At 38.9% G+C, this 27,695-nt stretch overlaps 2 protein-coding genes across 3 annotated transcripts in view; one reads left to right on the forward strand and one right to left on the reverse strand.

Moving 5' to 3' along the window:
* The window catches only part of LOC137294152 (cilia- and flagella-associated protein 61-like), a 79,832-nt gene extending 70,667 nt beyond the window's left edge, over nucleotides 1–9,165 (reverse strand). The window contains exons 1-9 of one of the 2 annotated variants that reach the window (XM_067825132.1): nucleotides 9,070–9,165; nucleotides 6,482–6,644; nucleotides 5,711–6,006; nucleotides 4,329–4,458; nucleotides 3,707–3,839; nucleotides 3,181–3,346; nucleotides 2,782–2,994; nucleotides 2,157–2,326; nucleotides 1,502–1,635 (exon numbers count right to left, since the gene is read on the reverse strand). In XM_067825132.1, coding sequence (XP_067681233.1) covers nucleotides 1,502–1,635; nucleotides 2,157–2,326; nucleotides 2,782–2,994; nucleotides 3,181–3,346; nucleotides 3,707–3,839; nucleotides 4,329–4,458; nucleotides 5,711–6,006; nucleotides 6,482–6,624 — 1,385 coding nt within the window. In that variant the 5' untranslated portion in view covers nucleotides 6,625–6,644; nucleotides 9,070–9,165. The remainder of the gene's footprint in view (nucleotides 1–1,501; nucleotides 1,636–2,156; nucleotides 2,327–2,781; nucleotides 2,995–3,180; nucleotides 3,347–3,706; nucleotides 3,840–4,328; nucleotides 4,459–5,710; nucleotides 6,007–6,481; nucleotides 6,645–9,069) is intronic. The other variant, XM_067825133.1, reaches the window with a different exon arrangement.
* A 176-nt stretch (nucleotides 9,166–9,341) lies between these two features.
* On the forward strand, nucleotides 9,342–27,669 carry LOC137294021 (crooked neck-like protein 1). The gene is made up of 16 exons (XM_067824939.1): nucleotides 9,342–9,511; nucleotides 10,445–10,534; nucleotides 11,075–11,137; nucleotides 11,420–11,511; nucleotides 14,155–14,238; nucleotides 15,373–15,491; nucleotides 15,905–16,027; nucleotides 18,837–19,015; nucleotides 19,964–20,125; nucleotides 20,795–20,923; nucleotides 21,411–21,623; nucleotides 22,173–22,319; nucleotides 23,516–23,710; nucleotides 24,091–24,246; nucleotides 24,997–25,089; nucleotides 25,471–27,669. The coding sequence occupies exons 1-16, from the start codon at nucleotides 9,464–9,466 to the stop codon at nucleotides 25,624–25,626; spliced, it is 2,049 nt and encodes a 682-aa protein (XP_067681040.1). The 5' UTR covers nucleotides 9,342–9,463; the 3' UTR covers nucleotides 25,627–27,669.
* The last annotated feature ends 26 nt before the right edge of the window (nucleotides 27,670–27,695 follow it).

Here is a 27,695-nt window from a genome sequence, read left to right on the forward strand (position 1 = left end):
CATTTGTGGGAAGACGTGATCAAGAAGTCGACACAAATGAATAATACAAATAAGCTGATGACATAATATATCACCTTTCACCAGAGGCTTCTTGTTTGAAAGCAGATGAGTGAACTGGGTGAGTCACTAGATTGCTAGGAAGATTGGTGGGATGACTTAAAAAATAATGTCCCACATTTTGCCAATACAAAGATACAGATAAGAGGATGTAGAGGTGCACACTCCTCATTTAAAATCATACAAAACATTTGTCCACTTGTGTTTTATAGGTGGTCCGGGAATAAGTGTAAAGTTAAAACAACACAATACATATCTCAGTTAGCCATATGTTTTCAAAAAAAATAACACTACTTCCTTACAAAAGGCATTGAAGGCAGACTCACACCAGTCAGCACATTGAATTGATGTGCCAATTTGATCAAGTCATACAGGGGTTAAAAAATCCCATCGCCCAAAGCCTAGGACAAGTCAGTTTTCATTTCATGCAATGAAATAATGGTATCTTACTTGTCTGTGTCCCACTAGATAATTTCTTGATAAATGCCATGTTGATTTACTCTTTCATAATTACTTCGTGATTTTGTCATAAATATCAGGGCAAGCGGAACCTTAGTCAGGACAAGTTACTTTCATAAAGTCACTTGCCCTGAGGCATTAAAAAAATCAAAGCCCTGGTCATATCATCTGAGTGATAAATCAAATTCAACAAACTGTACAAATTGACTGCTCCCTTGAAAATTATGTGAAAGTCACCAAAATTGTGTGGGTACTGCACCTTCCCTAGATGAAGCCTGGTGTTGAATATGAAGAAAATTAAGTGAACGGTTCTTGAGGTATCTCACAGACAAGGGTAAAACATTATTAAAGTCCCCTTGTGACCTTGGAATGAAGGTCAAGGTCACCAAATCGTTTTTATACTGTGCTGAACCTAAGAACTATATATACATGATAAGAATCTAGTCAACAGTGAGTGAGTGAGTGAGGTAATATTTAACATCACATCGCTTAAGATATTGCAATATGTATGGACTTACATATGTACGAGTATGTATATCTGGAGAGACAGAGCCTCATGCAAAATGTGTAGTGGGGTATAATAATCAGATAGTTTGGTTGCTTTGAGAATGTATTAAGCATGCAGAAAAATGCATGATAAGGGAACTATTATTATTTTTAACAAATATGTATAAATGACTATTATTCTCCCTATCCCATTTAAAGGAGACCAACTTGTACAAGATCAATTGATTTACTGATTTGTTTGTTCATTTTGGAGTATTCAAGTTACATCATAATAAGTTTACATAAGACACTCAATGAAGCAAGTCTCCAAAAGACATATTGTATGTCATGACTTGTGTTGGTACTAAATGTCCTTGAGGAATAATATGCTTCATTCTGTTAGAATGGCACAAGGTGAAAACCAGGGTGTGATGAGTCTTCATACTGAATTTGATAAGCAGGCACACATTAGTAGTTAAAGTTTGACAGAAGCACTTACCTCATTTCAAACCTTTCATCAATGCAGAACAGCTGAACAGAGAAAGCATTTGGTGAGCCCTTGTAAGTTGGGATGAAGTATTTTGGGGGCACATTCAGCTGAGCTTGTGGGGTGACCCGAACAGAGTCTCGAGACTGCAACAAAGTATTAAACTTTACAGCAATATATACAAAGTGGCACACAAATGCAATCCATTTAGAAGACATTCTTTATAGGCTAGCCTGTGCAAGACAGGGTTATCGAGTTTGTTGAAGAAGCAAGGTATGATATACATGTCCTTGCAACCAGAGATCGTATGGTCTCTGTTGAAGCACATAAACAGACAAAGATAAGAAAACGGAAAACTATTGATTTAGTTGAGAAAACTATCACAAGTGTGCATATGGAGAACTGACAAGTTGTCTTTCGACACAAGAATATTTCGGACTTAGAGATATGAATTTGTATTTGACCATGATATAACTTCTAAAGATACAAACAATGAGTAAAAGGAAATTATCAAACTTAATTCAAAATATATCTTTCCAGCGAATTTTAGTCAATTTCAGTTTTCTAAATCACATGCTGTATGAATATACAAAAGTCCAGTCAAATTAGTCTTCACATGTATATGTTTCAAGAAACTGGAACTGAGTTGTGACGAAGTATAGCTCACCCCAACATTCCTCTGGGAGCCCTGAGTAGGAGGTGCAGACTGCTGCTGGTCCAACACTTCTGGAGCCACTGACCCTTGACTGTTTTCACTGAGAAGAGAGCTGCAGCTGCCATTCATCTGTGCATCGCTCAGTCGTGGCCTGACCTTGACCTCTCCACTGGTACTTCCTGCTAAAAGTCACAAGAGAACACATGTCAAGGTCACCACGTTGTGAGAGGATGAATCCTGAAGCACCTCCTGTGGCTAAAAATGGCTAAAAATAGATTTGGGGTACTCCAGCTGTGAGTCCATCTTGATAAGAAAGCGATAGGCATCACTTTGTCCCTGTGATTGTGTTGGTTTAGAGTTATGTCCCATCTGGATCATATGGCAGACGACATGACACCACAAAGATTCATGATTGTGTCAATACTTTTGTCATATAATAAAACAATTATTGACTTCTGGTGAGGTCAATCCAATGATTTATCAACCTTGGACAAATGATATCACATGTTCAAGGTTGATAAAAAATTGGATTGACCTCACTAGAAGTCAATCATTGTACAGTAATGTTAGAATTGCAATTCAATTATTGTGTCATAAAATTCACAATCTAGATCTGACATTCTGACAATCCCAATACCTTTTGAACTCTTGGCACTTGACTGTCGACTTCCAACAGTCTTTGGTTCAGTCTCTGTCTTCGCAGTTCCACTTTTCTCAACGGTACCTTCATCCTCCATTCCATCCTCATCTTTCAGCTCTCCATAATACTGTCCTACTTCTCCATCACTCTCATGGGAGAAAGTCGGCGATACTGATATTCGTGATGAACGACCACTCCCACCTGCTTCATCTTAGAAAGACAATAAGATCATATTATGGACACTTTTACCTCAAGTAACATTTGAATGCCATGAAAACTTTTTCAGTATTAATCGTGATTCATCATTAAGTCAGACAACTCATATATGTGCCTCTTAAATGCAAATAGTTCCTACAAACGATGATCCAGATTGAAGGCTTTGAACCCAGAACTAACCTCTCTGAGGGGGTGGTGTAGGGGTGGGTATTTTGGGTGCCTCCTCCTCGTCCTCGGGATGAGGGTGTCGGAGGCCATGGAAGGGTCCAAGTTCAAAACAGTTGTTCAGTAAGTCATAGTTGACATCATCGCTGATACTCATGAAACCTTGCGCAGTTCCTTCCACCTAGTGGAACCACAAGCATCTAGTACATCAACACAGCAAAGATATACAGGATAAGGCAGTCAGGCTTCAGAATGTGTAGAGTATTTTATGAGAGCTTCAATGGATGTGTCATACCTGGTTTATCTTTAGAAGATTTAGTTTGTGAAATGGAGTTTAATATTATTTGTAAGATTATTGCATGTGCATAGCAGCATGCAAGGACTGGAAGATGAAAAGCTAGCTATGGTGGATAAAGAGTCACTATCATAAGAGAATGGCAATTCAATGGATGCTTTAGTGGGAAAATGAGTACACAAACAGGTTCTGTTTCTTCATTCCTAAAAAAAAATGGTAGATAAGATTATCCAAGCAGTTATATACCTCTGCAACCAGGCACTGCATGTTGTCATTCTGAGCTTCAATGAGCTCTGCCAAGAAGTAATCTCCATATGTCATTTTCAACATATCACTGTGTCGGTTGAAGATAGGTGTCAAGTCATCATGATCCTCAACCCTGGAATAACAGCAGGACACTTATGACAACTTGACTCACCTCACTTCAAGCTCAGTACAACCACATCTTAGTTCTTACTACTTCTAACCAATCTGAAGACATCCCTGAGATTACTGATCATGTCAGAGCAATCTTTCATACAATCACAGCCCACTTAGCAGAACAGGAAAGTGACAGTTGGAGTGTGCTTTCAAATCACACAGACTTGTGAAAACCACGTATTCAAATTGACAGTTATATTTAAACAGATAAACAGTCTGCAAGACAGATTCCTTTGAAATCATTGCATATGTCTTGATTCAGTGAGATTAACGTTTGAAACAGAAAAAACTTTTGAAAGCCCATGGGAAGTGCTGCTATACAATCTCAGCCATCAACTTGATAGTCCACAATGTTCTTTGTTTTGTTTTGAGTTGATCAAGTGGATTAATCTGGAATAGGAGTGTCCATTTTGAAGCTAGGGTTGTAAAGAAAGCTGCAAAGTCTGACCTGGCATGTCGGATGTGCAGCACCGGGACATGGTTGTGACGGTGACACACGAACATGACACAGTTGTTGGGGCCAGACGTAACACCCTCCTTCTTGTCCAGAGGTTTAAACACATCAGCAACAGCAGCATCTACAAACACAATGTTAACAGTGTCCTCATACTGCAACACATCAAATGTTATCAAAACATTGTACCACTCTGTGCAGTTAATAGCAAGTGTTGAAGTAAGGCACTGTCTCAATGCATGGTATATAATCACTGGGGAATTTCAGCTCTTTATTGAACTGTGTACCTTGGGTTGGGGTAAACTGAAGATGAAGTGTACCTTAACAAAGACAACGGCATGAATGAGTTCAGTCTTCTTTAATTGGTTACAAAAGACATGGCAAACAAGTATGCAAGGATGGGTTGAGCAGAGTTCCTGGGGGGTAGCTAAAACCCAAGGCATTTCCATGCAGCATTGTCTTGCTTGCAGCTGTCCCTACACAGACAGTTGGTATCCCAGAATCCTCCCTTCAGCTTCCAATATAGATAGAGAAATAATAGCACCTTGTACTGTTGATGTGGTGACAGACGCAGCCCAGAGGGATGACCAATAAAGGTCATAAATGTCATATATAGTAATTAATGGAAGTGACAAAGAGGAACAGGGCGGCTGACAAGACATTATGTACACTGTGGTAGTGATAAAAATTGAGAATGCACATTTAATAATAACAAATAAGTCTCACATGGCTTGGCTACAAATGGTTTGGTCTCTAGAAGCATTTGCACAATAGGTGTCCTGAATTAGTCACTATAACAGGACCTTGAATAACTACTTGAGAAAAGACTCTGCCTTAAAATCTGCTGCTTCGGTACCCAATTTAGTGCAGTTTGTAAACATTCTAATGCTCTAAAATTATGCCAAAGAAAGCACATTTCAGAACTGAACATTCTATGACTGGCAGGCAGACCATTTCATGACTTAGTTTTATAATGCTGCATGCATTAATATTCCACCTTACACAGCAAAATATGACAACTACTGAATCTGGACAAGACAATCTGGTGATTGTGAAATGATAACAAGCATCTACAAAGTCAGTGAGTCTGACCACACAATGTTATGAGTATCTTTTTATGACAAGCATGGGTTGCTGAAGATCACTTCTAAATGAGATTTTCAGTACTTATTCATATGACAAGAGTAACTCTTAATTTTAATTTTTCAGTCAAAACATTTTTCCCCCTCGTTTTCTCACAAGCTTTATAATTGTAGCAGTATGACACTTTTAATCCTAAATTACCTTAAGGACCCCACAAGCAAACCAACACAAACAACAGACGACACAGCATAACAGTGGATCAAAAAAGATTTTCTTTTGTCCATAATACCAACCTGGGTAAACACCATGAGGAACAACCAGAAACAGGAAGTGTAGGTCTGGAACAGCATTGAATGCTGTACGGATGATCTCCTCAGCACATCCATGAGCATACTCACTCTTGGAAACAAAATAGTGCATAAACAGAGTGTTGAGTGCATTGCACTTGCTGGTGTCGTAGAACTTGCTCATCCACGCTTCCCATGCAGCCTCATCCACATCTGGGAGATTGGGAAAGTCAAAGAAGGCTGCATGTCCAAGGATTTCATCTGCAGCATTGCTCAGTGTCACAGCAAGGATAGCCTTTTCACTGGAAACAATGGGTGTACTAGATACTGTACGATGTATGGAGAGCCTAGATTAACATCCATAGTAATCTAAGTGGGTTAATTGTCCATTGAATTCAAGGCATTTCTAAGCTGCCTACTGAAAATTTGTTAAGGATTTCAGCATACCTCTTTCAACTCTAATGCAAAAGCAGGTGATCATAAATGGAAGGGGGCTCTAGGTTGTCCCTCCATAATATGTCATATACAATGTACAAATTCCTATCATTTTCACATGAAATGAGTCATGTTAACAGTTATTCTAGCTTAAACTTTAATCATATCGCAAAATATGTCATCATGCAATTCACAACACTTCTCCAATGATATTTTGTGGATGTATGTGGTTTTGAGGAGAAACATTCAACTCAGCCCCCTTGATATTAGAACTTCAATCACCATACTGACAGACTGAAAACATTATCAGTTATTTGTACAAGTTCTAAACTGTTGACATACATTATATTCACAATATTGACTCGTCCAAACAGTGCCTCTGTAGACTTAGTTGCAAGGGCAACGATGTGGGGGGCATCAATTGACTCTGTGCGCCGGGCATTGATGACCTCAAGAGATCCATCGGGGCTTGCAACTTTGGACATGTTGATCACAAGACTCTAACCTGTAAGCAAGGAAATTATTAAATAGTGAATACAGTTTATTCCTCTGGATCTGATTGCACAAAGAAATATGATAATCTGGAAAGTACTGTTCACAGTGAATTTCTCCATATTAACAAATGTCTGGATTGATGAAACTTATATGAAGTACCTAGCGTTTATTCTTCTCTATGTTGATGTTTAACCAGAGTAACTGAAATGAGAGATTTTCATTACACATACAAGATCTTATGACATTTAACATGTTGAAGTGTAACAAATACTTAAATGCCAAACTTTTAATTTGGTTATTTGATTTGCATGAGGAACAGTTTGATGAATCACTGTTACAGTGTTAGCATGGTCTGAAATGGCATCAATACATGTGTATCAATTCCCTGTCAAGTAAAGTTCATTTCTGAGGCATCAGTGGTGGTAATCTGATTTTGGTTGCTATATACAATGTTGAGTTGACTAAATCTTCGTATCTTTTCACACACAATTACACACAGATATTGATTGAAAGGATATGATTAAAATTAACAACATAGATTACAAACATATGTAGAGATACGTTTGATATATTACAGCTTGAACAGTAAAAGGATAAAAATGCTTACTTCAGAAAGGATTTCTTGTCATGGTATTTCCATTGTGACCCATCACTACACATATCCATAGATGCTGAACATCTATCACATCAAATTTTCATAAATGAAACTAGTTCACAGTCTGGTTCAACACACAAGGTTGTTTGGGGACACTGCTCCATAGTCAGATCTAAATTACTTAGTTTGTATCTCTGATTTTACCAATTTTACATTTGTAATATTACAGTTATCCTCGTAAATTGTCTTGATTACTTATGGTAAATTCTGACTTGACAGACAACAAAAGCCAAGTGAGATACCATGTTTGTTGGTAAATACCAAAAGTAGTGTACTGGCGTTTCCCTATTCTCGCTAGATACTTACGGATATTGGCTAGATAAATAACACAAACAGTTTTTATCATATGAATGCTTGTTGTTTTTAAATAAAGAGATGCCTCCTCTAACATCTGCATCTATCAACTGCTTGATCCATCAGCTGTATTACCACTCTTGAGCTCTGTGAAAAAGAAGGTTGTCTGCCACTGACTTATCGAGGTGTTTCCCATTCTCACGGCACTAACAGGAAGTAACATTATGAAGTGTAAGGAAGAGGAATCCTGTCAGACGAGAAAAAGTCCAAGTTGTTACAAACTCACCAATATATACTCGGACCTCATCGTATTGCTGCAAATCAGTATTTCCAGCACTAGACATGCCTCTTAGAGGTGATTCTGTATGTGAATCGACAGCCTAACGTCAGTGGATTGTTTACTTTTTTCAAACTGGCAGGATGTATCAAATCCCGGTAAGTTTTATCCAGCAGAATTATATTAACATTAAATTCTGGAATCTGTCTGACCCCCATCCATGAAATACCTGCTGTAACATTTACTTTTCATACATGACTCTTCCCACTCCACCTGAACTACGTCATCTGCATATCCTTGTTGCCAAACTATAGTGGAAGTGACGTCATGAACTATATTTATCTCCTGGGAAATGAATTTTATTGTTTGCCGCGATATGATGGAATTCTCTCCTTTGGTAAATATTAATCAGCTCCGTTCGTCTAATTATTTTCACTGAACCACCTTCAAAGTTAAAGTAATAATTTTTTTCACAGATGCGTTGATTAAATGTCATGTTATTCAGATTTCACAATCCAATAGGACTCATAAGTTCAGAATTTCATTTCTGATTATGGGTATGTCAAGTACCACAATACAACATGGTCGCAGGCTACGCTAAATTGCAAAATTTTGATCATTTGCAGGCTTGGGCCACTTCCTAGTTACCAGTCAATAATATAAACAACTGCTAAGTATCACACATCGGCGATGTCAGCAGAAAACGTGTGAGAATGGGAAACACGCAAGAATGGGAGACGGATATATGCCAGACCTTTCGCATTCACACATCTTTATCTATCATTACCGATGATTCAAAATATCTTGCTGAGAAACCTACATATTACATAAAAAACTATGAATATGACTCTGAAATCATGCCATTTATCATGTAACACGATGGGAATGTTGCTTGTTTTGGCACGATTTATCAAAGAAATTATGAATTTACGAATGTTGATAATTGTTAAAAGTACTGCCTGTGCTACCATATCAAAAGGAAACACCAAAGAAAGAACGATTTACGCAAGAGTATTATCAATAGGTAACCATACAGCGTTCAAACATTACTGTCAAGGGTCTACTTTTGCATTTGTCACAATAATCAAAAGGTGTTGTCCCGAATTGTATCTTATATCACAATGTCTTCATTAATCAATCAGTCATTGCACTTTACGCAATCACAAATCACAAATAATCTACCACAAATAATGCAAAACAGAATCCCACCTTCCCAGTACCTTGCTGCAAGATAGTAATCCACCGTCTGCTGTTACGATATTGGTCGAATCATCCAAAGTTAGGCGGCCATGTTGAAACGGTAACCATGGAGCTTCATCTTCCGGTAGTAACGCACAAATTGTATTTTCAATATATATTACAGTTTGAAATATTTTGATATTTAATATGACGTATTTCTTAATCTCAAAATCCGGGATCTGTATCTTCCGATATATTTAAGTAGTTGTTCACCAAAAGTTGCAAGAAAAGCGCGCGACTGCTATTTCGTATGTAGTACGCTTCCGGAAGCGTGTTTTGAAAGGAACTTGATTCAGAAAATCCACATTTACTCATTTTGAAAGCTCTTTTGCTCCTTACATACACTTTCAGCAGAAAAAGAAACATGGAGACAACAAGCGACGGAAAGATGAAGATGCCAAAAGTTGCCAAGGTAATTACCTAAAGAAAAAATGAATCATCATAACGAGGAATTTTGGAAATGACTTCGAATCCAACGAAGAATATTGAGCACATGACCGGGAATGAACACTTTAAACAGGGGCTAAATTAAATGCGTTGTTCTTACTCAGGACAGATAAAATAATATGATCATTAGAGTTCATGCTTATTAATGGTTTATGCACAACTGTTCATACTGATGAATTGTTTTGACCCGTGAAGATTCGAGTAGAATAGATACTCAGCAACCCATGCTTGCCATAAAAGGCGACGATATTTGTCTTAAGAGGCGATTAACGGGATCGGGTGGTCAGGCTCGCTGACTTGGTTGACGTGTCATCGGTTCCCTATTGCACAGATCGATGCTCATTTTGTTGATCACTGGATTGTCTGGTCTCAACTCGCTCGCTCGCTCACTCACTCACTCACTCACTCACTCACCCCACTCAGCCACTCACCCACCCACCCACTACACCTCCAATATAGTCTCAGTACTCTCATTGTCTCAATGGTGAGATTTTGTGTTCAGTGTTTGTTTTCGTTAATAGAATGTACAATATTTCTAAATCAAGTACATTGAAACTAACCAAAATTTGAAAGCTGAGTGCTTGTAATGTTGTCTGTGGATTTATCCTGAGTTATAAGAGAGGTGTTGCATCGGTTGTGCGATGGTTCATTGTGTTAATGGACTTGGAATTTAATTTAATTTAATCAAGTTTAATCACTAATTCCATATGTCCTTATAATCATAAACCTCAAGGGATTTCAGGTACTCCACTACCTTCTCCAGGGAAGCATGAGTCAGGATAAGGAAAAATATCATGTGACATGTGTGATCATGTTTATGGCTAGACAAACATGTTGAACAAAATATATCTGGTAAACAGTTTGTTCACTATTGGGTTTTGTGTTTTAATCAATTCAGGTGAAGAACAAAATGCCTGCTCCAGTACAGATCACAGCGGAGCAGTTGCTGAGAGAGGCAAAGGAGAGGGAGTTGGAGCTGGTGCCACCAGTAGGTTGAGTCTCCATCAAGTAATCACAGCTTAAGGCTGACCCATAACAGATGTTGGAATGTAGTAATCTGTTAGGACACTTGATTGTAGTTCTGTGCTTTTTAGTTTTTAATGATCCTGATGGTTTCTTAAAGCCTTAAGAAATGTTAGCATTATTGTAAACATGACAAAGTTTTAGCTCGACTAATTCACAGTAGTTTACCGTTAGGTGCTTGTCATATGTTTGCTTTACAGTAACATTTGAAAATTTTGGTCTTAAATATTTCTTATATATTTCAAGTAGCATGAAGATGAGAAAAAAAAATTATGTCTGTATATCTGTCGACTTTACTGATCAGAAGTTTCATTTTTGAGACATAGGACAGATGGGTGCATGATGATGCTTTGTATCTGTACAATTTTGATGATCGTATGTATCAAGGATCATATTGTAACCTCACCATGCCCACAGAAAAAGTATGTTGTGTCCATATGATCCAGCTATCATTCACAGCCACAAGAACCTTACACTTACACTCCAGTTGTGATCATGTTTCCAGCCTCCCAAACAGAAGATATCTGATCCTGAAGAACTTGCTGATTATCGAATGAGGAAAAGAAAGGTAATGTTGAATATCAGTATTGTACTACTGCATTTGGACATAGGTGACAGGAATAGGTGGTTTAACTTAACTCACCATGATTGTTACCTATTTGGAAACTATTACATGTTCAATGTAACACCAGGAAAGTAGATGGTTAATATGTCAGAAAATTTAATTGGATATGCAAAGACTCTTCATTCAGTTTGCTTTTATCTCCATTTTAATCTGAGCCCACAATAAATGTGCTTAGATTGGCAATTATGTTTCTCATCTAAGACCTGCCATCTCTTTGTCATACAGGCTTTTGAGGACAACATACGTAAAAACCGAAGTGTGATGACCAACTGGATTAAGTATGCTCAGTGGGAGGAAAGTCAGAAAGAGCTTCAGAGGTAAGAAAAGAAAGTGTTCGTTAAGTGGTTGATACATTACCAAAATGAATTTAATGTTTTTTATATCATTTTTTCTGCATATTTAAACTGAATCATTTTATTTTTCCTTATCCTGACTCATGCTTATTATGCTTGTCTCCTCCCTCTATGTGAATAATAGTGGAACATTTGAAATCTTTTGAAGTTCCCTTTTTTGAACAGGATATAAAGTCACACTCACCCACAAATAACCTCACTTATATTTTGGTGCCCTTATTGATCACCTGACTGGCCATGCATGTCAGTCTCTCCTCCATTGCTCAAGTGGCTCAAGTGAACAGTCATGGGGGCGCCTGGGAACCCTGTGAAGTCTCCAGTACCAGATCCACAAGCATACCATGGAAGGGCCTCAGTGCGTATGCATTTCTGCCTCCAGTACTACTGCCGCGAGTATTACAGATAATCAAGCAGACATGGCGACTACATCTGATTGTGGATGCGTCCTACAGGTCAGTGAGTGTATGGTTTCCATCCTCCTACAAGACCCAGGAAATCCTAGCTTAAAATTACCAGAATGGCCTAATCTGCTAATACATCCACACACCAAGCAAGCTAATGGAAATCCGTCAACAGTCCAACTACACGCATGGAACATAATAAAGCTTGTTTGAAGAAACAATATTGCGCCAGAGCGGCGAAGACTGTCACTTTCGCCTGACGCACATATACATAAACACTTTATGATGATAAGTGGAGGAGATTTGAGTTATATGCAAGGCGGAAAGGATTTACTGCAAAAATAGCCTCTCATCCATAGTCATTTGAGACACACAGACACCTAAAACTAGTAAAAGCCTCAACGTTATCAACGTACCTAGTGGTGCTCAGTACAGTCATCACTATGAAGACTGGCATACTGTTGACTATAGTACCAGGACTACTGGCATTACTATGTTCCTTCAAGTTAGAAGGCCTTCAAAAGGAATTCAAGGCTCCCACATGGGATCACAGCTTAGTACTTCAACATCTTACAAGCGACGCTTATGAAGTACTAGATCGGACATCCATAGACCTGTTAACACAGAAAACTCTGTTTCTGGTTGCCTTAGCAACAGCTGCCTGGATGTCAGGAATACAAGCACTAGACTATGCATGAATGCGCTTTGAGAATCAGCTGCCTGGACAGCCTGACAGACAATTCCAGTATTCCACAGCCCAAGTTATTTATTCCAAGTTTATGTGCAGCAGACAAAAACAAGGAGAAAGAAACTCGAGTGCCTTTTCATTCCGATATCAACGGTGACACCCACAGAAGTCTCAAGAAATGCTACATCAGTGTGGATGGGAATCATTATATTACGAACATACAAAGCAGCAGGCTTTGTGCCGACACAAGTCGTCTCCAACCCACACAAAATACGAGCCCTAGCCATGCTTGCTGTACTTGGGAACTGCTCAATAACAACAATAATGGAGGGCTGATTTTGGAAATTCGATACAATGTTTGCCAACCACAATGCAGACCATCAACACCAAAGACGTCATTAGCATTCCCCAATTCGGTCCACTATTTGTAGCAAAACAACTAACGCTTCCTGAAAGGCACTGAGAAAATGTCACCCTTTTTATCACTTTATTTGCTGAAACCTAAACACCCTGCAGAGTAAAATTTTTGAGAGTCCATGCACACGTCTCAGAACAGACTAGCATGAGTGATTATATCCCTGTACTTATATGCTATACTTGCACCTGAAGAAGGGATTGCATCCTCACTTGACTCATTCATCAAATGATGAAGTTGCCATAAGATAACTAGGATGACACTAGTATATCTAAAACCACATGAAGATGTCACAAGACACTTTCATTGTCAAGGGTGGTGCCCCAAATGAAAGTTTAAAGGTTCAAGTTTACAGTGCCATTTTCAAGTCCCCAGGGGTGTTACTGGACATAAAATACACGAGAACCAGAGAATCCAGAATGTGGCGTGACCCACCACGGATTCCATCTGGTTCTGTCAACGTAATAAGCATGAGTCAGGATAAGGAAAAATATGTAATTTTCTTATTAAAATTTATATTTTATACTTATCCTGACTCATGAGGTCAGCCCTCCCATCCTCCCGTCTCATGACAAGCTGGATTTCACTGTAAATGTTGAGCTGTTTGAATCGAATAGAGTGACAAGCATAGCCCATCATGTGACCAATTTGCGCACCAATGTATGGGAATAAAGGGAGGCTACCCATGGGTGAGTTTTGATTTTATGTCCTCTTCAATGAATGGAACTTCAAGGGATTCAGGTGTTCCACTATGTTTGGAGATAGGCATGATAAGCATAAGTCAGGATAAGTATAGCATATCAATTTTATTCAGAAAATTACATTTTCACTTAAAAGAATTTCATGTTTTGGTTTGGAACTGACTTTCATATCATGAGCAGGTTTCTGTATTTTGCAAGGTTAGGGATGCAGTTACCTGGCTTGGTACATTTCCAACTTGGCAAAACATGCTTTAAGCATGATTTTATGTTCATCTTGATATCGTGAGACTATTACTGGTTGAGCATTTTAGTCTGAATAGTACTTAAGAGCACAGTCAACTGTTTATCAAATGAACACATTGTAATTATTTATGCTGGACTATGATCTACACTTGTTTTCAGATCAAGATCTATCTGGGAGAGAGCTCTGGATGTTGATCACAGAAACATCACGGTCTGGCTTAAGTATGCGGAGATGGAAATGAGGTGTGTATCAGCAGCACAGCTTGGAAATATTCCTTCCCTTTCTATATTTTACGATGCCACTGTCACATTTCTAGTATCTTTTAAGAAGAATTACAGAGAACTACTGTGTGTCTTATTGAGCATTAGTTTCTCTAGTGTTTTGTTTCCTGAAATAGTGGACCCATGAAGATCAGGTAAGCGATGAGGCAGCCTAGTGGTTAAAACATTTGTTTATCATTTTGAAGACCTGGGTGTGATTTCAAACATATGTACAGTGTGTGAAGCCCATTTCTGGGGTCCCATGCTGTGATGTTGCTGGAATATTGCCAAAAGCAGCCTAAAAGAAAACTCACTAATCACTCATTTCCTAAAGAAGTGAGCCCCAAATTTTGTAAAGGTTGCCTCCCTTAGTTGTCAGGACCGTTGGTCAATAGTTCAAATGTTACATTAATCTTGATGGTGTCTTTAGGTCAGACACTGTGGGGTTCCAGGGCTGAACTGGTTCACAACAATCTATGCATTTTGTATGATCCAGTTCAATGGATTATGTGGCCTAGATCAGTTTCTTGGACATGATCATTATGCCTGACATAATTGTTTAATTGGCATTCAAAACATTTGTGAAATAAAAATGCAGCATACAATTTGATGGATGACAACTTTTTATTGTTTGGCGTAAAGCGATGTTTTGAGTTAGATTCTAATAACGGTGTAGAGAAATGGAAAGGCAGGACCATGGGCCATTTAGCATATTAGAATGAAAAATGGCCCATTAAAATTTCAAAGTTTACTATTGACATAAGGGCAGTGGCCCATTCTAAATTCAGAAAATGGCTGATAATATTGAAACTTGAAGTTGAAATTGTGAAGTTTTCTTTCACAATCCCTGAAGGTTAAGAATCTACATTGAAACGTTGCTCAATGCAAGACAAGTTGTTGTCATTCATAAAGTTTTATGCTTCAGTCCCTGCTGTGATGCCAGGAATATTGCTATGAGCAAGTGAAAGTATCCTCATCCAGCATACTTATGCTCTCATGTATGTTCATACTGTTTTAATGAATTTTTTGTCCTGGCATGCTTGCATGTTGTTGCCTTGGCACATTGGGAATTTATCACCATGGATTACATTCAGTTAATGTGTGCTAATGCTACAGGAACCGACAAATTAACCATGCAAGGAATGTGTGGGATCGGGCAGTCACCATCCTGCCCCGGGCCAACCAGTTCTGGTACAAGTACACCTACATGGAGGAGATGCTGGCCAACATTGCGGGTAATGCTGGTTACAGCTGGCTATCCTTGTTACCTTAGGTTACTTTAACTTTTTTGAGTATTATATTCCTTGCAGAAAAGGGTAGGTTGTTCTCATCATTTTGATTCATTTTGAACATTTTTCGTTTATTGCATCATTATATATACAAGTGTTTTCACATTTTTGGATGTACAGATATATCATGGTACTTTGGAATATCATATCAAAACTATAGTTGCATCTGCATTTCATTGTTAGGACTCCCTGTATTGCCTATCCTATGATTTATTCCCATCAGACATCCACTAAATAAAAAGTTGATGGAAAACATCTATAATCGTCAGGTTTTACAAATTATTTGCAAATGTTATGTTGATCAGAGGCAATACCATTATGGAATGTTTTTCTTGATGCTATGGGTTGTGTTTCTGCAGGATGCCGCCAAGTGTTCGAGAGATGGATGGAATGGGAGCCAGAGGAACAAGCCTGGCACTCCTATATCAACTTTGAGCTCCGCTACAAGGAGCTGGACCGGGCCAGGGCAATATACGAGAGATATATCCTTCACTACCTGCAAACATTACCACTTGGACATTGTCATGATACCATTGTTCTGACAGCCTTGTGCTTAACATGCACGCTCATCATGCCAAAGACCTGGATTTGACTACCCACATGGGTGCAATGTGTGATGCCCATTTCTGGTGTCCCCTGTCATGATGTTGCTCAAATATTGCTAAATGGAGCACAGAACCAAAATGATTTACTCACTTACTATTATGATACCCCTGGGGTCCAGGTTAGAATTGGTAAGCAGCAGCCCATGCTTGTCATCAGAGGATCATGTTGACCACATGTTATCATAGCCCCCCTATTGCATGTATAGATGCTTATACTGTTGATCATTGAATTGATGTGTCTAGATACGATCAGCTGGAATACTGCTGAGTGCGCTGTTAAACAACAAAGACAGGAAACATTGTCATGACATCAACGTTGTCATTTAATGCTGAAAAAGGATCCATTGTATCTATTCTTGTCTATTGGAGTTATATAAACCTGAATGATCACAGATTCTGTAAATGGCTTCGGAAAGAAAGATCTCGATACTGTTGAAAGTGTGGGATGTCATTCTGCACCTTGCTATACATTTGACAAGTAGTGGATGCTTACACACATGATGAAACATAAGGCATGACACTCTATGTGTGACAAATACTGGATATTTAATTGATGAAACATGAGTATGATGCTACATACGGCAAATGACGGATGCTTACATGATGAAACATAAGGCATGACACTCTGTGTGACAAATACTGGATATTTAATTGATGAAACATGAGTATGATGCTACATACGGCAAATGACGGATGCTTACATGATGAAACATAAGGCATGACACTCTATGTGTGACAAATACTGGATATTTAATTGATGAAACATGAGTATGATGCTACATACGGCAAATGACGGATGCTTACATGATGAAACATAAAGCATGACACTCTATGTGTGACAAATACTGGATATTTAATTGATGAAACATGAGTATGATGCTACATACGGCAAATGACGGATGCTTACATGATGAAACATAAAGCATGACTCTCTATGTGTGACAAATACTGGATATTTAATTGATGAAACATGAGTATGATGCTACATACGGCAAATGACGGATGCTTACATGATGAAACATAAGGCATGACACTCTATGTGTGACAAATACTGGATATTTAATTGATGAAACATGAGTATGATGCTACATACGGCAAATGACGGATGCTTACATGATGAAACATAAAGCATGACACTCTATGTGTGACAAATACTGGATATTTAATTGATGAAACATGAGTATGATGCTACATACGGCAAATGACGGATGCTTACATGATGAAACATAAGGCATGACACTCTATGTGTGACAAATACTGGATATTTAATTGATGAAACATGAGTATGATGCTACATACGGCAAATGACGGATGCTTACATGATGAAACATAAGGCATGACACTCTATGTGTGACAAATACTGGATATTTAATTGATGAAACATGAGTATGATGCTACATACGGCAAATGACGGATGCTTACATGATGAAACATAAAGCATGACACTCTATGTGTGACAAATACTGGATATTTAATTGATGAAACATGAGTATGATGCTACATACGGCAAATGACGGATGCTTACATGATGAAACATAAGGCATGACACTCTATGTGTAACAAATACTGGATATTTAATTGATGAAACATGAGTATGATGCTACATACGGCAAATGACGGATGCTTACATGATGAAACATAAGGCATGACAGTACATATGACAAGTAACGGATACTTACATGATGAAAAATAAGTATGACACTGTACATATGACAAATAATGGATATTTAATTGATGAAACATGAGTATGATGCTACATACGGCAAATGACGGATGCTTACATGATGAAACATAAGGCATGACACTCTATGTGTGACAAATACTGGATATTTAATTGATGAAACATGAGTATGATGCTACATACGGCAAATGACGGATGCTTACATGATGAAACATAAAGCATGACACTCTATGTGTGACAAATACTGGATATTTAATTGATGAAACATGAGTATGATGCTACATACGGCAAATGACGGATGCTTACATGATGAAACATAAGGCATGACACTCTATGTGTGACAAATACTGGATATTTAATTGATGAAACATGAGTATGATGCTACATACGGCAAATGACGGATGCTTACATGATGAAACATAAGGCATGACACTCTATGTGTGACAAATACTGGATATTTAATTGATGAAACATGAGTATGATGCTACATACGGCAAATGACGGATGCTTACATGATGAAACATAAAGCATGACACTCTATGTGTGACAAATACTGGATATTTAATTGATGAAACATGAGTATGATGCTACATACGGCAAATGACGGATGCTTACATGATGAAACATAAGGCATGACACTCTATGTGTAACAAATACTGGATATTTAATTGATGAAACATGAGTATGATGCTACATACGGCAAATGACGGATGCTTACATGATGAAACATAAGGCATGACAGTACATATGACAAGTAACGGATACTTACATGATGAAAAATAAGTATGACACTGTACATATGACAAATAATGGATATTTAATGATGAAACATAAGCATGACACTGTGCACATCACAAATAATGGATGCTTACAAGATTACCTCTTCTATCACAATCTGTTAACTGCAGAACCCCATATAACTTTCATGTTTAATCAACACGTTAAGATAACTTGATTGCTGTGAATCTTTAGACCTGTGTGCTGTTGTTTCCTTGACTGTGTCACTCGTGATAGTCCACCCTGAAGTGAAGAACTGGATCAAATATGCTAAGTTCGAAGAGAAGCATTCCTACATCAATAGTTCCAGGAGCATCTATGAGAGAGCCGTGGAGTTCTTTGGCGAGCATAATGTTGATGAGAAACTACTGATTGCATTTGCCAAGTTTGAAGAAGGGCAAAAAGAGGTACATTTACTGGACAAAATAAGTTAGGGATATTGATATTTTATGAGTGTGTCATTGAACAAATAGATCATTATTCAGAATTTCAAAACTTACATATATCTCTAACTATTTTTATCCAGTATAGTAACACTGCATTAACATGTTGAGAACATTATGTAAGCCAACATCATGCAGTATTAGACCTGATGAAAGAAGTAACTTTGACACACAGGTCCATGTTGGTTCCACCAAAGAATTCCTGAGCTTCTTTTCTTCACATGTTCCCGATAGGTCTACTAAGCTGGGTTTTACCTGGATTTACCAAATTAGGGGTCCAGGGGATGCCCATGAATGCATTTTATGGACCAATGCTGGTACTTTTAGTATAAGGGTCTGTAAAGTAATCAATTGGTTTAGTGTACTCTATGGTTAGATGATTACTTCAGTGTCTGGAATGAATTTGTGATCACGTGGACAATGGTCATGACTGCTGGGTGAAATACTGATGCAGATAACTGCGAATTGTTTGATCAACATTCTAGAAGTTGGTGTGTCAGTAATGAAGTTTAAAGCTTTATGGATAACTCTTGAGGAGCTGTATGTACACATTATATTTGTGTATCTCTCCAGATACGGTATTTCGGGTTTCCGCATCCATTCTCAGCATCAGCATGTAGTATGTGCACATTGGTGCATCGCATAAAACCCTGACTACAGTATTTCATTCACTAAATAGGTGGTTCAGCTCAACCATTTTCTTCATGTTGATAGTTCAGGGAAGATGGGCCCCTCGTGTCACATGCTTGTAAGGTCTGACTACTGTGGATTATGTGATCATAATGTGTAACCAGACTGATTATGGGTCATCATGACCTGATGACATGGACTTCTGCTCGTGTTATCAGCCACTGGTTTACCTGCCATTTCAGCCAGTGTTACATAGACTGTATCAGGTACTGTCTGCTTCAGCATGACCGAGCCCGTGTCATCTACAAGTATGCACTAGATCACCTGCCCAAGGATGCATGTCAAGAGATCTACAAGCAGTACACAATGCATGAGAAGCGATATGGTAGCCGGGCTGCCATAGAAGATGTCATAGTCAACAAGAGACGCTTCCAGTATGAAGAGGTAGGGCGAAAACATTGTAAATGATTCAAATTCTCACTGCTATTCCATTGATTACTAGTTTTGTCCAAATCTTTACAAAATGTGATGCAGTAGCCTTTGTTTCTTTTGTATTTTATGTTTTGCAAACAAATTGTGTATGCCATTGTTGTGATGCTTATGACTCTGTTACCCTAAGTGTAAATTTAAGGTAAATGAGGTAAATTTGATATATTTCATAGATTAAAGTTAGCAAAGAGGGATTTTCTTTGGCAGAAGATACTTGGAGACTGTGATGGGATGAATGTTTAGGAACATATTTATTATGTCCGACAAGTAATTGTATATAAGTGTACTATCACTGTGTGGAGATTTGTGATTGATGTACTGATCACAGTACCCAGCAGTCAGTTTGGAATTCAATGTTTTAGTATGACTGCTTTGCCTTTACATTCTAAAGAGAAATGGTGGCATTTTGTATCTTAAGATAACAGTAAGTATGATAAGACAGGCGGGATTATTATTTTGCATAATAATGTAGCAGAAAGTTTTAGAGTCTTCATTAATTTAGAAGCTTAATGGCTGAAGTTTGTAGAATAATCCAGTGTTGACTATAAATCTCTGAGGGTATCAACACTTTAACTGCTGAAAGGACTCCAGAATCTGAATCCTTGATAACACTTGATTGTCCAGGAAGTGAAGGCCAATCCCATGAACTACGATGCCTGGTTTGACTACCTACGTCTGTTGGAGGCTGATGGGAACGTTGAACAGGTGCGGGAGACGTATGAGCGAGCCATAAGCAACCTCCCACCTTCAAAGGTAACACATATTCCTGGTTTTTCGTGAAATGTGATTTTTTTCTGCGTCACGACATCACCTCTGCTTGTGGGCACCACCATAATGGAAAACTCGAAGACTTGCTTCATTTTATGCTGTTCTGCACATTATATAGTGTCATCCTGTACATAATAAAAGTAGCAAAGCCAATTGATGACCCCAGTGATTATGAGGTGTTATCATAGATAGTTCCATCTAATCACAAGAGGAGAAATTCTGGAGATTTCGACACATCAAATTTACTTTTGGCACAAGTTCCAGTAAACACAAAATAATAGTTTCCCGAAATCCCAACACTTTCTTGTGTATAAAATCCCAACACTTTCATGTGTATAAAAAAATACTAAACATTCTCATCCTTGAATCATCCTCATGATACAGACCCACCAGCACACAGTTTGATGAATTTGTTCTATTGTTGGTTGCCCCTCTTGTAATGGATATCACCTGATCTGCTGCATATTGGCAGGAAAAGCGTCACTGGCGGCGATACATCTACCTGTGGATCAACTATGCTGTGTATGAGGAGCTGGAGACAGGGGACATTGAGCAAGCACGTAATGTGTACAAGGCCTGTCTAGATATCATCCCACACAAGAGCTTCACCTTTGCCAAGGTGTGGTTGCTACTGGCTCAGTTTGAGATCCGCCAGCGAAATCTGCAGTCTGCCAGGAGAGTGCTGGTAGGTTGACCACTAGCTGGGCACAGAGCATTTGTAGGCGGGGAGGGTGCAAACTTAGACAGGAAGTGACCTCTTACCTCTCAACTTCTTCAGGCCAGAAAAGTGAATCATTATGTTTTCATTCCTGGACTTAAGATTTAATGGATATACTAATCCTTCTCAGAAGAATGTTGAAGCTAATGTTTGTTACACTAACAGTACAAAAATGATCAAAATTATCATGCTATAGTATTTTAGTAGAAACTGATGTAATTTCCTTACTCTGATGACTTGAATAACAGGACAGTACAGGTTGTTCAGTGTGACCTGAGCTAGTCTACATATGCATGACCCAGGAGGTCAACTGGCACAAATGGCAGGTCGAGTTAACTTCATTAAATATGGGAGCAGAGAATGATGTTATGTTGCATCTGTGACTCAATATTCATCATAACTCAATATACTCAGATGTAATGTGATGTGTGAATCAGTGATCCCGGCAGTTCTTCCTTGTCTTAAAGCCTATTGTCAGTGGCTCCAAGTGTTTACTCCTCTGGTGGTTGTGTACAGGGAGCTGCAATAGGCAAGTGTCCCAAGAACAAACTGTTTCGTGGCTACATTGAACTGGAGCTGCAACTCAGGGAGTTTGACCGCTGCCGCATTCTCTATGAGAAGTTCCTGGAGTTTGGCCCGGAGAACTGCACGTCATGGATGAAGGTAATGAACAACATCAGTTGAGTCTGGTCAAACTCTGGAATATTGCTAAAAGTGCCATAAAACACTCTCACTCACTCACTCACTCACTCACTCACTCACTCACTCACTCACTCACTCACTCACTCACTCACTCACTCACTCAGTATTATACATATTAGAAACTTGAATTGTTTCACTAATGCTTTGTAGAGGAACCAATATGTAGAATGTCTTTTCTTCGTCCATCTTCCAAGAGGTTTGAATTTTTGGATATCAACTTCTTTTGCATATTCTTACACTTTCATCAGTAAAAAGTAAAAAACATTGTTTTCCTCAAATATAAGCATTGACATCCATGCTTTGTATGCACTCTGCAGAGGTGTGTTTGTGTTGCATCCTGCCAACTTGGCAAGTGTGTTTAGATTTTTTGTAGTAAAACTGAATATATTACCCTAATTTTGCATTGTCACCTAGTATGATTCACACTTTTCTTTTGACATTGGCAGTTGGCAAGAGACTGACTGTGACACAATGTCTCAAAGCATAACAGAGTTGATCCATGATCAACTCTACAAACCGTTCTTGCACAGTGCACTCTGTCCAATTCAGACCAGCGTGGGGCCAACTAAAAAGTTTGAATCAAACGGAAGTCCAAGATACACAGATTTCAGAATCACTGATAAGGCGTATTTTGGTTCTAAGTGTCAGTTTAGTACACACGCGTTTTTGTGGTCGCTCAGACTTGATTAATATCACACTGTGTCTGAAGGCCTCTTAAATGCTTATTGACATGGACACTTGAGTTAATCATCTCAGTTATAGTGTACACATGTTGTGTTAATCACATCAAAGGTAAATAAGCATTCACTGTTAGACCAAGCGCTCTAGGCCAAGTGGACTTCTTGTTCAAAATACACAAACCAATCAGCAGATTGTTTATTCTAGGTTTATTAGCCAAGTGGACTTCCTGCTCAGTCTGAATTGTAAAGGAATGTTTTTACGTGTAACTACCATTTTGGGATGACTCTTATGTCAAAATTTGAAATAATGAGAATCCGAAATACAGAGCTTTTTTATTATGACAGCAAAGAAGGATTACATGGGGACTGTAGGTTCAGTTAGGGTTTTACAGGAATGTGAGAAATACAGAGTCCTAGTTTGACAGAGTGCACAATGTGTATGAAGTGAGATTGAGGTCCTATTCTCTTTATAATTAGTATGCTGAGTTGGAGACAATCCTGGGAGATACGGACAGGGCACGCTCGATCCTAGAGCTGGCAATTGGTCAGCCTAAACTAGACATGCCTGAGGTGCTTTGGAAGACGTACATTGACTTTGAAGTGGACCAAGAAGAGTATGACAATACTCGCAGGTTATACAGGAGATTACTGGAGAGGACACACCACGTCAAGGTGCGTGTGTATTAAACCATCCATCTTATTTGTGTGCTAGTTGTGTTCATTTTTGGTTTAGGCTTGTCAAAAGAAAACATGAAAAATAAGAATTATCACAAATGTATTTGAGAAGTCTAGTGATAAAACTGAAGGGGAGGAAGTAAATAGTAGGAGTTACATCCCTTTCATTAATTCATGATCTGCAGGGTATCTGCTTGCATGTTAAGTATGCTGATATATTCCTTTATGTATATTTCAGTAATTGTATTGCATACTTTCTGATAATCTTGGCTAATTGTAACTCGCAGATTATCTTGTTCTCTGCAGCTGTTTTTCTGGCAAGACGAACTGATCTTAGTATCTACAGACACCCACTAGGTTACTGGTCCTGCTTTCAGGTGTGGATCAGTTTTGCTCAGTTTGAGAAGTCTACAGGTGAGGACACAGCATTTGACAAGGTGCGGAAGGTGTACCGTGAGGCCAACAATACCCTGAAGTCAGCCGAGGACAAGGAGGAGAGGTTGATGTTGCTGGAGGTTTGGCAAGAGTTTGAGGTAATAAGACAGCGAGTATGGGCTGATTAGACAACATGATGAGAATGTACAGACTAGAGAATGTGAAGAGGGAGTAAGTGTGCGAAGGAAACTACAGTAATTAGGACAGACTAGAGTATGTGAAGAGGGAGTAAGCGTGTGAAGGAAACTACAGTAATTAGGACAGACTAGAGTATGTGAAGAGGGAGTAAGCGTGTGAAGGAAACTACAGTAATTAGGACAGACTAGAGTATGTGAAGAGGGAGTAAGTGTGAGAAGGAAACTACAGTAATTAGGACAGACTAGAGTATGTGAGGAGGGAGTAAGCGTGCAAAGGAAACCACAGTAATTAGGACAGACTAGAGTATGTGAAGAGGGAGTAAGCGTGGGAAGGAAACTACAGTAATTAGGACAGACTAGAGTATGTGAAGAGGGAGTAAGTGTGCGAAGGAAACTACAGTAATTAGGACAGACTAGAGTATGTGAGGAGGGAGTAAGCATGAGAAGGAAACAACAGTAATTAGGATAAACTAGAGAAACAAATGGGGAAAGTGACAAACCAGAGTAACACATGGGTAAAGTTGGACAAACTGGAGGAACGGATGTGGAAATTATACTTTTACATGCATAATTCTTTTTTCTTTCATGGTAAAAATTGTTTTCAGCTTGTAACGCTTTTGTTACTTTTAAAGATAGACAAATCACTGAACAAGAGTCAGAGTTTTCATTCCTAGACTAATTTTCAATGGATGCCTCTCTCTCCCTTCACAGCGGGAGAATGGTGATGCTGAGACACAAAAGGTAGTGCAGAAGCTGATGCCACAGAAGGTGAAGAAGAGGAGGAAGATACAGACGGAAGATGGGGTCAGTATTACCAGCTTTAGTGGAGAGAGAGAGGAGAGGCTGCAGCAACATAACAAAGAGTAGCAGGGAATTTTAGGAACTAGTTGGTTGTGGAGTCATGCGTCATCACTTGAGTTTCGTAGTTGGTGGGAATATAAAGTTAAAAAGAAAGATTTCGCTAGAAGTGATGTGCTGATCCTTTCAAACAATTGTGATTGCCAGGAATGCTGAAGCAGACGTCATTTCATTCAATGGAGGTTAATTCCGTTGAGTTCTTTTATGAGGGTTTAAGTCTTCATAGTCTAGGAGAGTTTGGGTCTTTTGTTTGATTTTAATGAAATATTCTTTTGAAATAGATCATATTTTAAAGTCTCTGAATCATGTTCTCTGAATCATCTTCAGACGGAAGCTGGTTGGGAAGAATATTACGACTACATCTTCCCTGACGAAGAGGCAGCGAAACCCAACCTGAAGTTGCTGGCGCTTGCCAAACGCTGGAAACAGGAGCAAGATGTGGACAAGGAGGCTGGCAACCAACAGGAGGATGAGGAGAATTAAACACAACTGTCAGCTTCACAACAGACACACTTGCCCAATGGTGAGAGCTGGGGAAGCCTATTGGGCACCAGGTTGCCAAGGACCAGGGTTTGATTCCCAGCATGAGTATAATGTGTGAAGCCTGTTTCTGATGTCCCTCTCCGTGATATTGCTGAAATATTGCTACAGGCGGCGTAAAAACCATACTCACCTGCCCACTGAACCATCATCATATCATTAATATTTTGTTGACAGTCATTATAGGAATAGATACCACAACATTTCTAGTTTCTGGGCAAACTGGCTAACCTTGCATTAAGAATAGAAGGGGTGCTGATTGGATGTCTTCACTTCAGTTACCCAGACACATGTGAAACAGAACTGAAGACAGTTCCAGAATTTCCGCATGAATCAACATGGCTACTTAAGCAGCTCACGTTTATATTTTTAAGATTTTACATCTCTGGGAAGAATGAAAAAGGTTGTAGTTTCTGTTTGGACAAAAGCTTTTAGTGCTTTAGTAGTGGGACTTTGTGGAGAGCTTATGTATTTGGGTAAGAGTGTGCAGTTAGTGTTCTGGCAGCATGTGACAAGGGTATCAACTTATGGGAATGTTCTGGTTACTCCACTAGAGGATCCACAGGTGGGATCCAGAAGGAATAGACTGGGCATGTGGACTTCCCTGTTTTAGACATCCCATGACAGCTATGTTCCCCAAGACTTGTGAACTCCAGGATGTGGCAGTTGGTTCCCAGATGTCAATCTCAGGAATATTTGTATATATTTGATGTTCATACAGTACACTATACTTAAAGGAATCAGTTATGTGACAGATTGGGTGCTTGATGACTGTAAATTCTGTAGTGTATGGTTTTGAGATCATTCACACTGTTAACCATTTCATTTTCGTAAGTGCTTTACCTTATTTTTGACAGAAAGGGGGTCTTTCAGAATTTTTTACTAAATATATATGAAACACAGTACTTACAAACTGCCCAGACAACAAGTGCCAAATTACCAAGGCTATGGGTATTAACCAGTTACATTTGGTTCTTGTTTGTTAACTTTCAGCTTGACAGGGCAGGGATACTTCTGGCTGTGACATTAAACTACTACTGTGCTCATAATTCAAGGCTAGTGGAGGTGATGATATTAAGTGGGGGGATGGGGAGAGAATATACATGCTTCTCCATAAAAAGCCATAATTTACCTCCAAGCCATAGATTATGAACATATAAGTCCTGTCATTTTCATATAAGCACAAATTTCATTTACCATACATTACTGGAGTAGCATAGAGGGTCAGGCATTAGTTCATTGACCACAAGTCTCGGACGACTCCTTACACCTGTGAAGACCATTTTTTATCTAATCCCGTTATAGTGCTAAAAGCCATACTGCCTTACCCACTTACTTAGTACAAACATATCAGCATCAGTGCTCGCTAGTCAAGCTGAAGGCCCAGGTTTTATTCCCCATGTGAGTACAAGGTGGGAAGCCCATTCAGGTGTCCCCCGCCTGGAATATTGCTAAAAGCAGCCTAAAACCCAACTCATTCACACTCACTCACTCAGCATCAGTGCATGGTCTGTTTCACAATGTGATCATAGGTGTAAGATGGTCGTTACGCCCATACTTTATGTACATAGACTTGCGACTGAGGAACGGGCCCAGTTTGAAGACGTTATGGCCCAAATGAATGATGGGAGCATAGTAGCATCACTTGTATAGAAGTTGCCAGAGATAACAGTCGTAAATGAAAGGGCCAGAGTCCCGATCCACAAAGTGTTGGTAACTTTACGACTTCTCGTAACTCTGTAGTTCATCATAGACTTACGTATGATTCTCTTTGGAACATTGTCGATTGGGACCCTGGTTCATCAGTATTCATTCATGTACTGGTGCAGCATCGAAATATTCTACCTACATGGTAGCATCCGTTCCATCCTCATTAATGAAATCACGTCATTTCTCATCTCACCAAATCATGCGAAGGTGACCAGCGAAGACATTTTCTAGATCATTGTGTTATTGTACATTTTGTAAATAAATAAACTGACATGACATTGTGTATCATTGTTTGGCAGGTG

Source organism: Haliotis asinina, chromosome 8 (genome assembly GCF_037392515.1).
Source record: "Haliotis asinina isolate JCU_RB_2024 chromosome 8, JCU_Hal_asi_v2, whole genome shotgun sequence".
Classification (NCBI taxonomy): domain Eukaryota; kingdom Metazoa; phylum Mollusca; class Gastropoda; order Lepetellida; family Haliotidae; genus Haliotis; species Haliotis asinina.